This window comes from Meriones unguiculatus, chromosome 14, assembly GCF_030254825.1.
Source record: "Meriones unguiculatus strain TT.TT164.6M chromosome 14, Bangor_MerUng_6.1, whole genome shotgun sequence".
Lineage (NCBI taxonomy): Eukaryota > Metazoa > Chordata > Mammalia > Rodentia > Muridae > Meriones > Meriones unguiculatus.
Window position 1 is genome coordinate 14,834,059 of NC_083361.1, and position 13,775 is coordinate 14,847,833.

General features: G+C 52.4%; 1 protein-coding gene across 3 annotated transcripts in view; it reads left to right on the forward strand.

The window, feature by feature from the left end:
* Positions 1 to 13,775, forward strand: part of Gsg1l (GSG1 like) — a 189,859-nt gene that overhangs the window by 170,168 nt on the left and 5,916 nt on the right. For all 3 annotated transcript variants that reach the window (XM_060366862.1, XM_060366861.1, XM_060366863.1), the window contains one exon: positions 5,873 to 5,943. In XM_060366862.1, the coding sequence (XP_060222845.1) occupies positions 5,873 to 5,943 (71 nt within the window). The remainder of the gene's footprint in view (positions 1 to 5,872; positions 5,944 to 13,775) is intronic.

Below are 13,775 nucleotides of genomic sequence, written 5' to 3' on the forward strand. Positions count from 1 at the left end.
TGCAGGTGTTGTTAATTAGAAGCAAGTCAGCTGGGAGCTCCCACAGTGGACGCCCTTTCGGCTCTGTGCCGGCCTTGAGCCGAGCGTCAGACCCAATCAGACTTTGAGTTGAGCCTGCGAGCTGGGCCTGCTGGCCCAGATTGTAAGCTCAGATACTCCTGAGGGTGATAGTGGCAAGTTCAAAGCCTTCCTGGGTTATGGAGGAAATTCAAGGGCAACTTAGTGAGACTCTGTCTTAAAAAAAAATAAAATAAAAGAATAAATAAATTTTAAAAAGAGAGAGCTGGATGCGATGGCAGATACTTTAGTCCCAGCACTTGGGAGGCAGAGGCAGGCAGATCTCTGCAAGTTTGAAGCCAGCCTCGTCTACATAGTGAGATGCTATCTCAAAAATGAATGAATGAATGAATGAATAAATGACATCAGTAATAATCACATATATATGTTTATATGAAAATAAATAGAATGACCCCAGGGGCCATGAGCACCCCGCCACCACATTGCTTCAGCTCTGTGGTGAGTTCTGTTGCCTGGCTGGAAAGTGTCCTATCTCTCAGCCTGGTCACGAGGTGACAGGAGCTTCAGTCGGAGTATCCTCGCTTGCTCCCTTCTGAGACCTCCTTCTGCGCAGGGGGAATAATATTCCCTCCTGGGGATGAGGCGTGCAGCATCCTGCAAGCTGGTGTTTCCCATCCCTGTAACCACCCTAGCAGAGGAGTGAGGACGCCAGAGAGACTCTGCCCCTGACTAGCGGACTCCTAAGACAGTGGGCGCCAAGGAACTGGAATTTCCTGGGACTCTCACCCTGGAGCCCGTTGAAGCCAGGGAGCAGCTTGTCTCCACACAGGAAGAGATTTCACAGGGCACCGAGGGCTTATCAAGCACCTTGTGGACCAGGCCAGACCAGACAATCACGGGTCAGGGACGGACAGGCAGACCACACCATGACCAGGAATTCTTAGCCCTGCGTACCTTTTATCCCCTATTTAAACCAAACCTCACGCCAGGGCTTTGAAGACAGACTCTTTTTGTGTGTTAGTTCCTCTTCTCAATGTGGCCACACTGAGTAAGTCTCGCTCGTTTCCAGTCCTCCTTGGTATTGTTAGGTGCCCATGTTCCTTTGGACCAGTGAGCCTCCCTCTTCTTTGCTCAGTGACCACATGGCTAAGGACACCCAGGAGCTTATTCCTTGTTGCCTCTATACTTCTTATGTTGGCCTCTAGAAGTTACCAGCCATCAGCATGGTCAAACTCGCTCACTGTGCTTGCCCTACAAACTCAGCAATTATGATCAAGGCCAGGAAACATGGCAGGGGCACAGGGGCACACACAGTGCTAGAGCAGTAATTGAGAACTACATTCTGAGCTGTACGAAGCAGACAGAAACACCGGGCCTGGTGTCAGCTTTTTGAAACCTCCATTTTCACCCCCCAATTACACACTTCCTTCAACAAGGCCACACCTCCTAATCCTTCCAATCCTTCTCAAACAGTTCCACTCCCTGGTGACTAAAGCAACATGGCTTCCCTTACCTATGTGTCACCTCTGCAGTTTCAGGCACCCACAGAAGCCAGCAAATCGCACATTTTAAATACTCTCCCACCCTTACATGCAGCGGCATTTCATAATGCAGCCGTGGCTAGCCTGGAATTCTCTATATAGACCAGGCTAGCCTGAACACAAAGAGATCTACCTGCCTCTACCTCCTGAGCACTGGAATTTAAGATCTAGACCAGATTTTAAGTAACCTGTCTTTATTTCTTGTTTCTCATTGTTCTAAGTGTGTTTATTTTAGCTGGGCACAAACCTACAATCCCAGCACTTGGCAGGTGGAGGCAGGAGGATTGTGAGTTCAAGGTTAGCCTGGACTACATAGTGAGACTGTGTCTCAAAATAAACATTTTTCATGTTTTATTATCAGATCTTATTGCTAATCTCTCACTGTGCCTGATTTATGAATTCACTTTCTCATGGATGTGTACAGAGGGAAAACAGTCTATTATTGTTTTGGCACAGCCCTGGGCTTTAGGACCCACTGGGGACTCAGGGTACCTTTCTGTGGATAAGCAGGAATAGCTGGAGTTCACACCTCTCACCTCTGCTCTTGGTCACTCAGACAAGGTTGAGTCATCCCACACTCACCTGGGCGAATCCAGAAATTTCCCCCACTTGTTCCTGGCCATTTTTGACTCTAGAGTCCATTCTCCCAGTAGTCATTCTCTGTGACACTCTGATGTGATCAGAACAGTGGAACCCACCTCTCTCTCCAGAGGGCCAGTGTGGCTTCCATGGTCCCCAGGACATCATGAGAAGGCCCTAGCCTCCTGCCTTGTCCTGCCTGATTCTTTTCCTGCCCCAAATGAACACTGTGTGAACACTGTGGAATGGCTCCTTCCTGTTATATTCCAAATAAGTCCATGGTGAAAAAGAAAGGCAGAAAAGTAGAAAATAAAAACTTTTAAAAAGCCGTCTATTTCCTCCCTCTCTTGGAACTGCCTTTTGGTGGGATGTTATAAAATCTTAATTTACTATCTACGGTCATTTATTTTTTTTATTCCTTTTAATTCTATCCTTCATTCCTTTCCAAATTGATCATTTAAAATCAATACGTGTTTTTGTCCTCTGAGGCTATCTCCTGGATCTGTAACTTCAGAGTCTCGGCTCTATCTTCCCATCCATCTTTGAGGAGGCTTTGATGGGACTTCTCAGTGGCTCCTTCCAGGGCACTGCCCTGGGCTGTTGTTCCTGGAAGGAGTGTGGACCCCTGGATTTATAGATGGTACCCAGGAGATTGCAATGTCTTCGAGATGATCCAAGGATGACATCATTGACACTGCTGATCCACACCAGCACTGGAAGGGAGAATAGAGGGAGGAGGGCTGTCCTTAGGGTGGGAAACAATGGAGGAAGGGTGAGAGAAACATCTGGAAGCAACACCTGGAAGCAACATCTGAAAGAAATGGTCACTTCCTGGACTCCTGAGCTTCTTCCTTGGACCAGCTAGCTGGGGAAAGAATTGGGGGAAGGTCTTGTGCCACGACTTCCCTCCTGCAGCTCCTACATTCTGGGAAAGCCAGGAGATCCAGGCTTATAGCAGAGGTTCTAAGACTCAACTGGGATCTGCGACCCACACTATGGGCCTCCGTGGAGCCTGTGAGAAAAGCAAAACCTAGCCCTACACTCAAGACCGGCCTCTCACAATCCGCATAGTCACAGCTGCGCCTGTTTACATTTGGGAAACACTGAGCTGTGAGACAGGGCAGATAGCCACCCTCAGGACCCTGGAGGCGATACGGCCAGCAAGGGTCAGCAGATGGGCAGGGACTACTCCAAGCGTGGCCTGTAAACCAGAGCTGTTTGCAAACGTCTTCAGAACAGGAATGGCAGCCAGCGGAGGCTCTCCCAGCCTGCTGGTGGGAAGTTCAAGCTCGCCTGGGGTGCATGCACAGGGCTGGGTGATTCTGTAAAAGTTCGTTTACGGCATACTGAAAATGGAGAAGAAGAAAGCCTTCCTCACGGCTGGGCCAGGAAGCAGAGAGTCACATGGTGGGGTCAGTGGCTGGAAACAGCCAGCCTGGGGTCAGGGAAGGTGGCTGGCTTTGAGGGTGGCCCTGATGGGACTTGCAGGGAGCGAGGCAGCGCTGATGATGAATCCCTGCCCATCTTGGCTGTAGCCCATCTAGCCACATGAGAAGGCTTGGCCCACAGAGGTCCACTGTGCACCCAGGCTCTTCTTCCCCCTAGAGAGCTGTGTGTGTGGATTCAGGGCACCTCTGCACTACCACCCTCCCCTGTGGCTCTTTTGCTTTCTGGGCATTGCTCTCAGCTTTGGCCATGGCTGTCCTCGGGCCTGGGTAGAGCAGCTCAGTGGCTTCTTGGAACAGGAGGCCATGTTGCAACCACCTGTGGGTCCGCTGACCCTGGCTGGACCAGAGCGCTGACAATTCAGTCTTCACCCTTCTTCCTTCAAAACACAGCTGTTGGGTTAGGCGAGGCAGAGCTGGCGTGTCATCCCAGCATTCAGGAGGCCAAGAGGCAGGAGGAGCTCAAGTTTAGTGCCAGGTTATATAATGAGACCTTGTCTCAAAAAAAAAAAAAGTCTTGAGGCAAATGTCAGCAAGAGAGCTACCTGGGATTAAAGAAGGATGCACGGGGTGATGCGACAAAGGAGTACCTCTCTGTAACTGGAGCTTCATGGTGACGCTGAGTGTGTTACCAATGAAGGGAAGAGTGATGACTATGGCAGTAGCGAGAGCGAGTGGTGATGGATGTTCTGGACTGACGGATGGGTTTGCCCAGGGCTGGCCACAGCCTTAAGCAACAGGTAGTGCCCTCCAGCTCACCAGATGAGGTAACGGAGATGTGGGGAGGACAAGGGACATGTCCAGGCCTAGGCAGCCGGTACAAGATAGAGCCGGTACTCAGGAGAACCTGAGGCCCAGGATGGTGCCTATGTCACATCCAATGTGCCTGGTCCCACCTGCCACCCAACAGAGTGCAGGGTGCACCAACCCCCTGTCAGCACCTCAAGCCCTTCCTGGGTCTGGGTCTCTTGCAATGGCTCATGCCATCCTTTCAAAGGAGAGCACAGCACAACGAATTTCCCAGGAAATTTCTGCTCAAGTAGAAGATGGGTCACCTCATGACATTTGCAGTTGTTTTCAAACAAGAGCTTGATGTCCCTTGGGGATGTTGTGGCCAGAAGCAGCCAGGGTTGAGAGCCACCAGTGGAGGCCTGGAGGATGAGATGACACTTGACCTGACAACCAGGGGCCAACCCCTAGCCTGCTGGGCCTCGGCACCATTTTTTTCCTACCCTGCTTTTCTTTTTCCTCCTTTAACCTTTGTTAAGACAGGGTCTCGCTTTCATGACGCCCCTGTCTGAGCCTTCTGGGCTGCCATTGTGCAAAGGGCTTCTGTGCAAGAGTCTGTTCTGGTGGATTCTTCAGCGAGGCCCCGTATCTCGGACACTGTGGGGCTATGGCAGAGCTTGAATTTAAGACTGAGCTTAAGATGGGGCTGGGTGAGGGCTGACCGCCCTTATGCAGCCTTCTGGGGCCGAGTGTCTGCTTCCAGCAGGACAACACAGGATCCAAGCAAGGCCTTGGACATCTGGTGGGGTGCCCCGTGGAGCTCAGTTCAGCAGTGAGCAGGCAGTGTGACTCTGTAGCGCCCAGCTCCCCTTTATCTCTTTTCCTTATGTGTTTGGTGGCTGTAGTAGTGGTCATTGCTGTATTAGTAACAGCAGCCATCACACTGTGGTTTCTGCCATGTTAGCAATGACAGCTGCCAATGCACCTCTACAGCTGTTTCAAGAACTAAAGCCCAGGACCTGACACAGTGTGAGGAAGGAAGGCCCACGTGGGCTTTAAAACTCCTTAATGGGTGACTTCTAGCAATAGCCAAGTTTGAGACCCACTGGCCTCAGCGTGAGGAAGGAAGGCCCACGTGGGCTTTAAAACTCCTTAATGGGTGACTTCTAGCAATAGCCAAGTTTGAGACCCACTGGCCTCAGCTAGGGGCTGACATAACCAACCTACTGACAGGACTTTATTTTATTTGTGTCTGTGTGTGGCATGTCCCCCTTTATCCCTGTTTCCCTCTCCTCTTTCCTCCCTATCTCCTTTCTCTTCTTCCCTCCGTAGTGTGTGTGTGTGTGTGTGTCTAAGCCCTGGCCATGTGAATGCTCACTGATTCACAGCTTTGTGAAATGGGAAGAGTGGTACCCATCTGTCAAGGCCTGGGTAAAGGTCTGTGGGCAACAGCTAGAAAGCTGTGTTGAAAGTGGGCACTAGCCTTCTCTGGCCCCGGGTGCCCGAAGCTCTGCCTGCCCTCTCATCCCAGCCTTGGGGTTTCCTTTCGTTTCTTTCCAGGATTGAGAAGGGGGACGTGAGCGAAGAGGAAGACTTCCGCCTCGCCTGCCGCCACGAGAGATACCCCACCCGTAAGTGCACCGGCCCTGACACACTCCTGAGTGTGAGAAGCTGAGCCTGGCAGCTCCAGGCTTGGCCCAGCTGCACCAATGGCCTTAGAGATTAGCCCTGGCTGGGCTCTGTCAGGCAGGGAGGGGGACGCTGGGCAGATTAGCTCTGGGGCTCCGAGGGCGTTCGCTGCGTCTGCCTCAACCTGAGGGACATATAGGGAGGGACGCAGGGCGCCATGAGAAGGGTGTCAGCTCCAGCCGTCAGACGCAGGCAGACCAAGAGTGCAGGTGAGGCGGTTCGTCTCTGAGCTGCTTTCCTCTGCCCGCTCCATCCCTGTGTGGGTGCTTCTCATGACCCGGCTGACCCCTGACTCCCACAGGCGGGAAGCTTAGCAGAGGAAGTAGAGTAACTTGCCCCGGGGTCACACGGCCTTGCTAGTCAGCTCATACCGCTTAGACCTTTTGAGGTGCTCCGGAGGCTTCCATCTGTCCCTGAGCCACTGTGCCTGACGGCCAGGAGCGGTGAGTGTGAGGCCGGAGGTCGACGCCCTCAGTGTTCTCCTCATTCAGATCATCTGTCTCTCTATCTGTGTGCCTGTTTTGTCTGCCTGCCTGCTTGTCTGCCTGCGTATCCATCCATCTAGATAGCTGTCACCTCTCCTCTATCTCTCCACCTATTATCTGTCATCCATCTATCTTCTGATGGAGCCGCTGTCTACTTCATCTGTTTCATGTCTCTCCATCTCTGTCGACCTTTCCATCTTTGTGTCTTGCCTGTCTCTCCATGCACTTGTCTCCGAAGTGAGCTCAGGGTCAGAGGTAGAGGATGGTGTGAGCTACAGGCAGGCCAGCTTGGAAGCTGGGGTAAGGCCCTCATTCCTAGAGAGCAAGGTGCTGGCCTGAATGTGGCTACATGGGAGCACAGATTTGAGAGGTTTGCTTTTGATGGCTTTGTCAGAGGGGCTCAGATGGAGATCAGGCCCTGACACACCACACATGCTCACACACACTCTCACACACACACACGTACTCTCTCATACATACCCATGCATACACTCTCTCTCACACACATATAAGTACACAGGTGCACACTCTCACATATACACACACACTCTCTCTCTCTCTCGCTCACACACGTGTGCGCATGCCCACAATGACAATAACAGGCTGCATCCACAGAACTTTGTCTTGCTCAGGGGATCCAGACGTCCCAGGTCAGCATGGGGATGGGACTCAAGGAAGAGGTGAGTGATGAGTTCCAGCAGGGAACATCAGGGCAGTGACACAGGCCTGGTACTCCCCCAGCTGAGCTGGGAGCTCTCCTCCTGTCTCTGTGACAGGGGGGCTGGCGGAATGCGCAGCCGTGAACTAGCTAGCAGGTGCTCATCAGGAGAGCAGGAGCAGGGAAGGGGGGAGCCTTGGGGTCACAGGAACCTTCAGAGGCATGCGTCATGGCCAATGGGAGAGTTCGCCAAGAAGCCTCGAGGCTTTGCAGAGGTTGAGTCTGGGGACTGTAGAAGATGGACAGAAGGAGATTACAGGGGCGTGAACCTGATGGCCGGCGTGGAAGGACTACAAAATCGACTGTGGCGAAGGGCGGGTGCAGGGAGCTGTGACCTACGGCTCCAAGGAGTGAGGAGGGAAGGCTTTCTCCATCTTGGCTTCACAGTTTCCAAGCAGCTCTGCCCAGTGTCCTCCATCAGGCCAGTTAGTAGAGACAGCTGCACACCAGAGGCTGGATACCGTGTCAGCGCAAGGAAGGAACTGGTGTCTCTACAGAGGCTGTTTGTGTGCTGCCGTCCGTCACTTGTTCCTTTACCATTCATTCTCTTACTCTCTTGTTTTCTCACGCTCTTTCATTCCCTGCTCACGGGATTCTCTGGGTCCCAGAAGCAGAGAGACAAGCAAGGCCAGCTGTGGGGCCTTGACATGTGTTCACGCCTGTAGGACAGCAAGACCCATATGGTTACTGCAGAGCGTGGCAAGAGCCACGGTGGAGTCCCTGCTAGCCAGTGGCATCAGGGTGCAGTGCACCTTATCTAGGGCACAGCACAGGGGCTAGAAAGAATGAGCTCTCTCACTCACCAAGCCAACTCAGCCCTGTGGCAGACAGGACAAGGAATCCATCCTGAAAGGCCAGGCATGGTGTCACATTCCTGTATTCCCAGTTTTCAACAGGCCAAAAGCAGAAAGGTCAGTAGTTCGAGGCCAGCCTGGAGTGCATGGTGGGACCCTGTCTCAGCAAACCAAAAGACTAGGCTTATCCCACGTCATACAGTCAGGCGGTTTCAGGAGAATGCAGGCTCGGTAATGTGGAGGAACTGTCTGTGTGGACCCATGTCCCCAGGCTGGGTCCTGAGGATGAGGTCCCAGCAAGAGCAGAGCGCTAACAGCCTAACGAAGCAGTCCCCAGAACCCGGCCTCTCGGCGGCTTGCGGGGTTGCTGCCCAGAAAATATTTTGGAACCGCCTGGGCGAGTTTTGCAATATTTCCTCATGAAGCAGCTGCTCAGCTCCTGCCAGGGACAGCTTGCTGGCAGGAGGCATGGGGGAGGAGGGTGTCAGGGAGCCACATTATTAAACACTCGCTGTGTGCGCTCTGAAAAGCTCCTGCCTGCTAGCTCTTTGATGGCTGATCCGCATGTAGGAAGGAAGAATCACCAGGCAACTTTGCTGAGCAGAGCCCTTACTTTATTCAGTGTGCAATGCAACCCAGCCTGGCATAGAGATGCTCTGCCCACTGTGGGTTCCAGGGCCTCACCCTCTTCCTCTCTCCATTCCCTCTTGCCCCTTTCGGCAGCAGCTAAGCCCTTTTACTTCCTGGTACCTTTGTATTTGCTGGATGCTCTCCCTCTAAAGCTTTGTGTCGCTTGCTTTATCTCCCGATCTCTGGACTAGTTTCCCGGGTGCCCTCCCACACCGCGTTCTCTTCCTCCCAGCGTTTGTCCCTCTCCGACTTACCTTTTTATTACCCACCTGCGTCCCGATTCTCCTGTCTCTCTGATAAACACCTTGCCCATCTTGTTCGCGTGTCTAGCCCAAGTACCCAGACCAACGAGCAGCACACAGCAGGGCTCAGCTGCTGCCCCGGCACCTCTGAGCGTCTCCCACCACCTCCTCCCAAAGCAGGTTCGCTGACACGAAGAGTTACAAAAACTTTCTTTCACTTCTAACTTCTGCCAAAGCTGCTGTTTCTCCCTTGGTCCCTCTCTGATTTGATTCTGCCACAGTTCTTTTTTGCTCGGAGGAGAGGTTGCCTTTGAAATCTGCCTTTGGGGCTTTGCAGTGCCACCAGCTAGCTCAGGAGCACATCAGATGTGACACTTGACGGAAGCGATGATGCCACTTGATCTGGGTATCTGCATTGTCCTCTGCGGTGACTGGGGTTTGCAGCTCATGGCTCCTGTCAGGTCTAATGCCTGGGACGTGCTTTTGACTTGCCAGGTGTGTCTGTAAGAGCCTGCTGTCCCTCTCAGGGCACAGAGGCAGCTTTCTGTGGGCCCAGAGCAAGCTGGCATTTTGATTAGGTCAAAATCAAATTCAACAGAGCACTGCTCGAGTTGCCGCCGTTATTAAAATGGAAGCAGACCAGACCATATTTTCAAAATAAATATCAAGGCCAATTTGCCAGGCACAGACAGGCATGCAGCCTGAGGGCACCTGAGACCTGGCCATTTGGAGGTCAGCGGTCCCGGCTGGAGTTAGGGCTATCCTGCTGGGGTGGAGAGTCAAATTGAGAATACTCTGGGCTCAAGATGGGCTTCTGCATCTTATTTTGGGGCAGAATTTTACTATGTAGCCCAGGCTAGCCTCAAAGTTGTAATCTTCCTGCCCCTACCACCCAGACTCGAATGACAAGTGTGCAAGTGTGTGGCACTGCCCTGAGGCCTACTGGTCACAGACCCAGTTCAGGGCAGTTCCTGCCTACAGCAGTCTGATTTGGTGACAGGCTGGGCTACTCAGCAACTTACAGCCAATCTCTTTCACTCATCTTTTTCGAGATATGAGCCTGACCTCATCTTCTCAGCTCTGGAGCCAGGCCCCTCCCTGCCCGGTATGGCATTCCCTGGGGCCTCTTCCCACGGCTCCTGCCTGTTGTTCCCTCCCTCTCCCTGTTCTCAGGTGTGAGGGAGAGATCAGGGTCACTGACGGTTCAGAGGTGCAGAGACCCACCCAGGCAGAACAGAACAAACCCACCTTACACAGACTGAGTCCTCTCCCTCTCACAGGGGTCTGCTTAAGCCTGTTCTTTGTCCCGAACCCACATCACTTCTTCACTCAACAGACTGACCATCAGCATGAGCCAGTGGCTGGACACTGGCTGTGGATACCAGCAGAGCTGGTCTTTGAATCCCCATCAGGGCAGAGGTGTGTGGAGAATTAGGGGCCACACTGATATCAGAGCATCTGGAGCATGACAGTGTCTCCAGCTGCCGGGTCCCCAAAGCCAGGTACCTCAACATGAGTCTTAATTCCTTTCTCCTTCACCTTCTACGTGTTCTATCTGTGTCTGTCTGTCTTTCTCTCTATCTTTTCTCCATTCTCATTCCTTTACAAAGGGGCCTCATGCAGCCCAGAATGGCCTCAAACTTTGGGCAGCTAAGGATGACCTGGAACTTTTGAGTCTCCTGCTTCTACCTCCAGAGAGATGGAATCACAGATGTGTGTCACCGCGTCCAGTTGACAAGGTGCTGGCGCTTGAACTCAACAAGCACTCAGCCAACTGAGTTACCTCCTGCTGAGTTGCAGGCCCTTCTGGGGGCTGATGTTACTTTAAGGTACCAGAGACCATAGTGAGACCTTGAGTCCTAGAGGGTGGGTTTCAGAACCATGGACAGCGGGAGCTGCCAAAACTAGACAACCTCCTACCCTGCCTGCACACACACACACACACACACACACACACACACACACACACCTGCTTCAAAAGCCTCAGGTCCTCCATTAATTTGGGCAACTATGAGGTTCACTAACCAACCACCTGCCTGCCTTTGGGGCCTCCGGCCCTCATATTATGGGTAAGTCAGTTCCCTTCTCAGTGCCTCAGTTTCCTCAGAGACGCATTCATGGCAGCATTGGCATTCCAGGCCTTGAAGTACCTGCCGCCCTGATGAGCCCACTCTGTAATAGCAGAACGTAGGCCAATCATTTGAGCAGTCCTGGGCAGGACACAGACTTTGTGCCCTCAGAAAAGATCAAAACTATGAGACCCAGAGGGAGGGACTGGGCCCTGAGGCTGGAGCAGGTCGATTTAAAAGAAAGGGTCTGGGTGGGATGGAGCAGGCCTGTAACTCAAACTCTCAGGAGGCTGAGGCAGGGGGATCATAAGGTTGAAGCTAGCCTCTCAACAGTGAGACCCGGTCTCAAAAACAAACTAACAGTCACAAAGAAAAACAAAAAAAGTAATGAAAAATCATCTTTCTAGAGCCTTGTGTACATTGAAGACTCTGCCAAGCTTAGGGTGGGGTTAGGGTCTAAGGGGAAATTAAAACTCCATGTTACCAACCCTCCCATTGGAGCCTGAGCCAATTTCTTTCCGACTGTGAGCCTGTTTCTCCATCTGTGAAGAGAGGCTTTGAGCCCGGTCCTACTGAACACTTGTACTGCTGTTATTTCTAAGCCATCAGAGACCAGGTACTGAAGGGCTTCAGTGCAGGGGGCCAGCTGGGTCTTCGGACTCCTCTGTGTCTCACTTCGATCTTCTCAGGCTCAAAGAGGTGAGGCTGCCTTTCAAAAATCGCCCTGCATTAAGACGTGCGCGGGGCTGAGGGGATGGCTCAGCTGGCAAGGTACCTGCCATGTAATCGTAAGACCTAAGATCGATGCCCAGCACCCCGATTTTAAAAAAAAGTCAGGTGTGTGGTGTGCTTGTGAACTCAGTACTGGATGGGGGCCTCGAGGAAAGGCTCCGGACAAACTGGGTGCCAGGCTAGAACTCCGACATCCGTGAGAGACGACCCCAAAAAGTGATGTGAAGAATACGCAAGGAAAGATACTCGCCATTGGGCTCCGGCATCCACCCACCTGAGAGCGGGTGCTTGTGCACCCACTCCCCCCACGCCTCCACGCCTCCCCCAAATGCATGTACCCACATGCACCCACCCACACACGCACGCACGCACGTGCATCCACATAGGAACACACATATACACATTTGAGCATGTGCACACACACAAACATACAAACATGAATACACACACACACACACACACACACACGTCATACAGCTTTCATCTGAGAGCATGGGTTTGTACCTTGATCAGACCTAGGTATAGTGTTACCCCCTTAGCCTGCACCAGAGGAGGAGGGGCTTGACAGAGGGGTGCCGTGCTAAACATAGGTCAGACAGAGTGGTGGGAGAAGAGCACCCCAAGCTCAGCAGCCACCATCCCCACTTCTTGGCTTTATTTCTTAAGAAAATGTCACCTTAGGACATTTGGCTTGGACCAGGCAGAGGCCAACGGGCCATGAGCTCCCATCTGGGTGTGTGGATGGCCTCACCCCAGGTGAGTTGCACTGAAGGGCAGGGGTTGGGGGTGGAGCAGGGACAGGGAGAGGCCTTCACCCAGGGCTCTTCAGTGGTTCCCGGGAGAGAGAATACAGGAAAGATGTGGGTGGAGAGTAGAGTGGGATTAGAATGTCCAGGGACACACCAGAGGGCATTTCCAGTTGGAGGACAGGGTGCAGGAAACCACAGGACAGAGTCCACAAAGATGGGCTGACAACGCGGGTGGCCTCCCTTGGGTCAGGTCAGGCTTCGTGGCTGAGGATATTTTAAACACTTTAACTGTCACCATTTAAAGCTGGACAGTTTTATTTTGAAATCCAAATTTCCATTGTCTCTGAACCCTTTGGAAGATCTGAACCCGGATTCCCTGGGGTAAATGTTGGTTGCAGTGGAACAGGCTGGTTCTGTCCCCATCGCCCGCTTGTGAGGTGTCCTTGAGTCTAGAAGCAGTGCTGAGCTGGGTCCCAAAGCCCAGCGCAAGGCCACTCTGGCTGATGATGGCTTCAAAGTGAAGGGACCAGGAGAGAAGGGAGGTGGGTGGAGGACCTTGCAGGATGGATGGGACGTGATGCCAATGGCTCTGGGCCCTGAGCACCTTCTAAAAGGTAAAAGAATGAGAGAATGCTCTGTGAGGTGGCCACAGAGCAAGGGGTCAGAAAACCTTGTTTTTATCTCTAGGAGCGAGGCGGACTCTGCCTGATCGTACTTAAAAACCACATAACCGCTTTCTCCATTCCCATTTGCAGTTCTGCTTGCTGGCTCCTGTGAGAGCATTTCCAGTCATTTCTAAATACTCATTTAGAAAAAAAAAATAGTCAAACCTTTCTATGTACCAAATATTTGCTTCTCATTAAAAGGGGGGGGGGGAACACCTTTATCTTGGCAACAGGCTCATCCAAAGACTGCAACTGTTTCGGCTGCTGGGGCCAAAACAAATGTTCCTCCCCCAAGGCCAAACGATTCCAGAATGTTTGCAAAATGTTTTTCACTCCTTTAGAAATACAGCAAAATGTACAAAGCACTAACATTAAAGATTATTAAAAACAGAAGGGGAGAAAAAGCCAGAAGAACAGAATGACACGCGTCTCACGCCCCTCCCAACCTCTACGTAGATCCAGTGAGCAGCTCCTAACAGCTGGTGCTGTGGGGACGGAGCGGGCGGTGAGCTCCCTGTCTTGAGAGGTGTGCTCCCACCAGTGAGGGGTACTGCTCCTAATCTCATTCCGGTGGGTTCTCCACAAGAGCCCGTCTGACCCTGAAGGATTCCTGCATGCCCTGGAGCTCAGAGTAGAAAGCGCAGCGACTTCTGATGGAGAAGGTTGCAGTCATGAAGTGTCGTCGGCCCC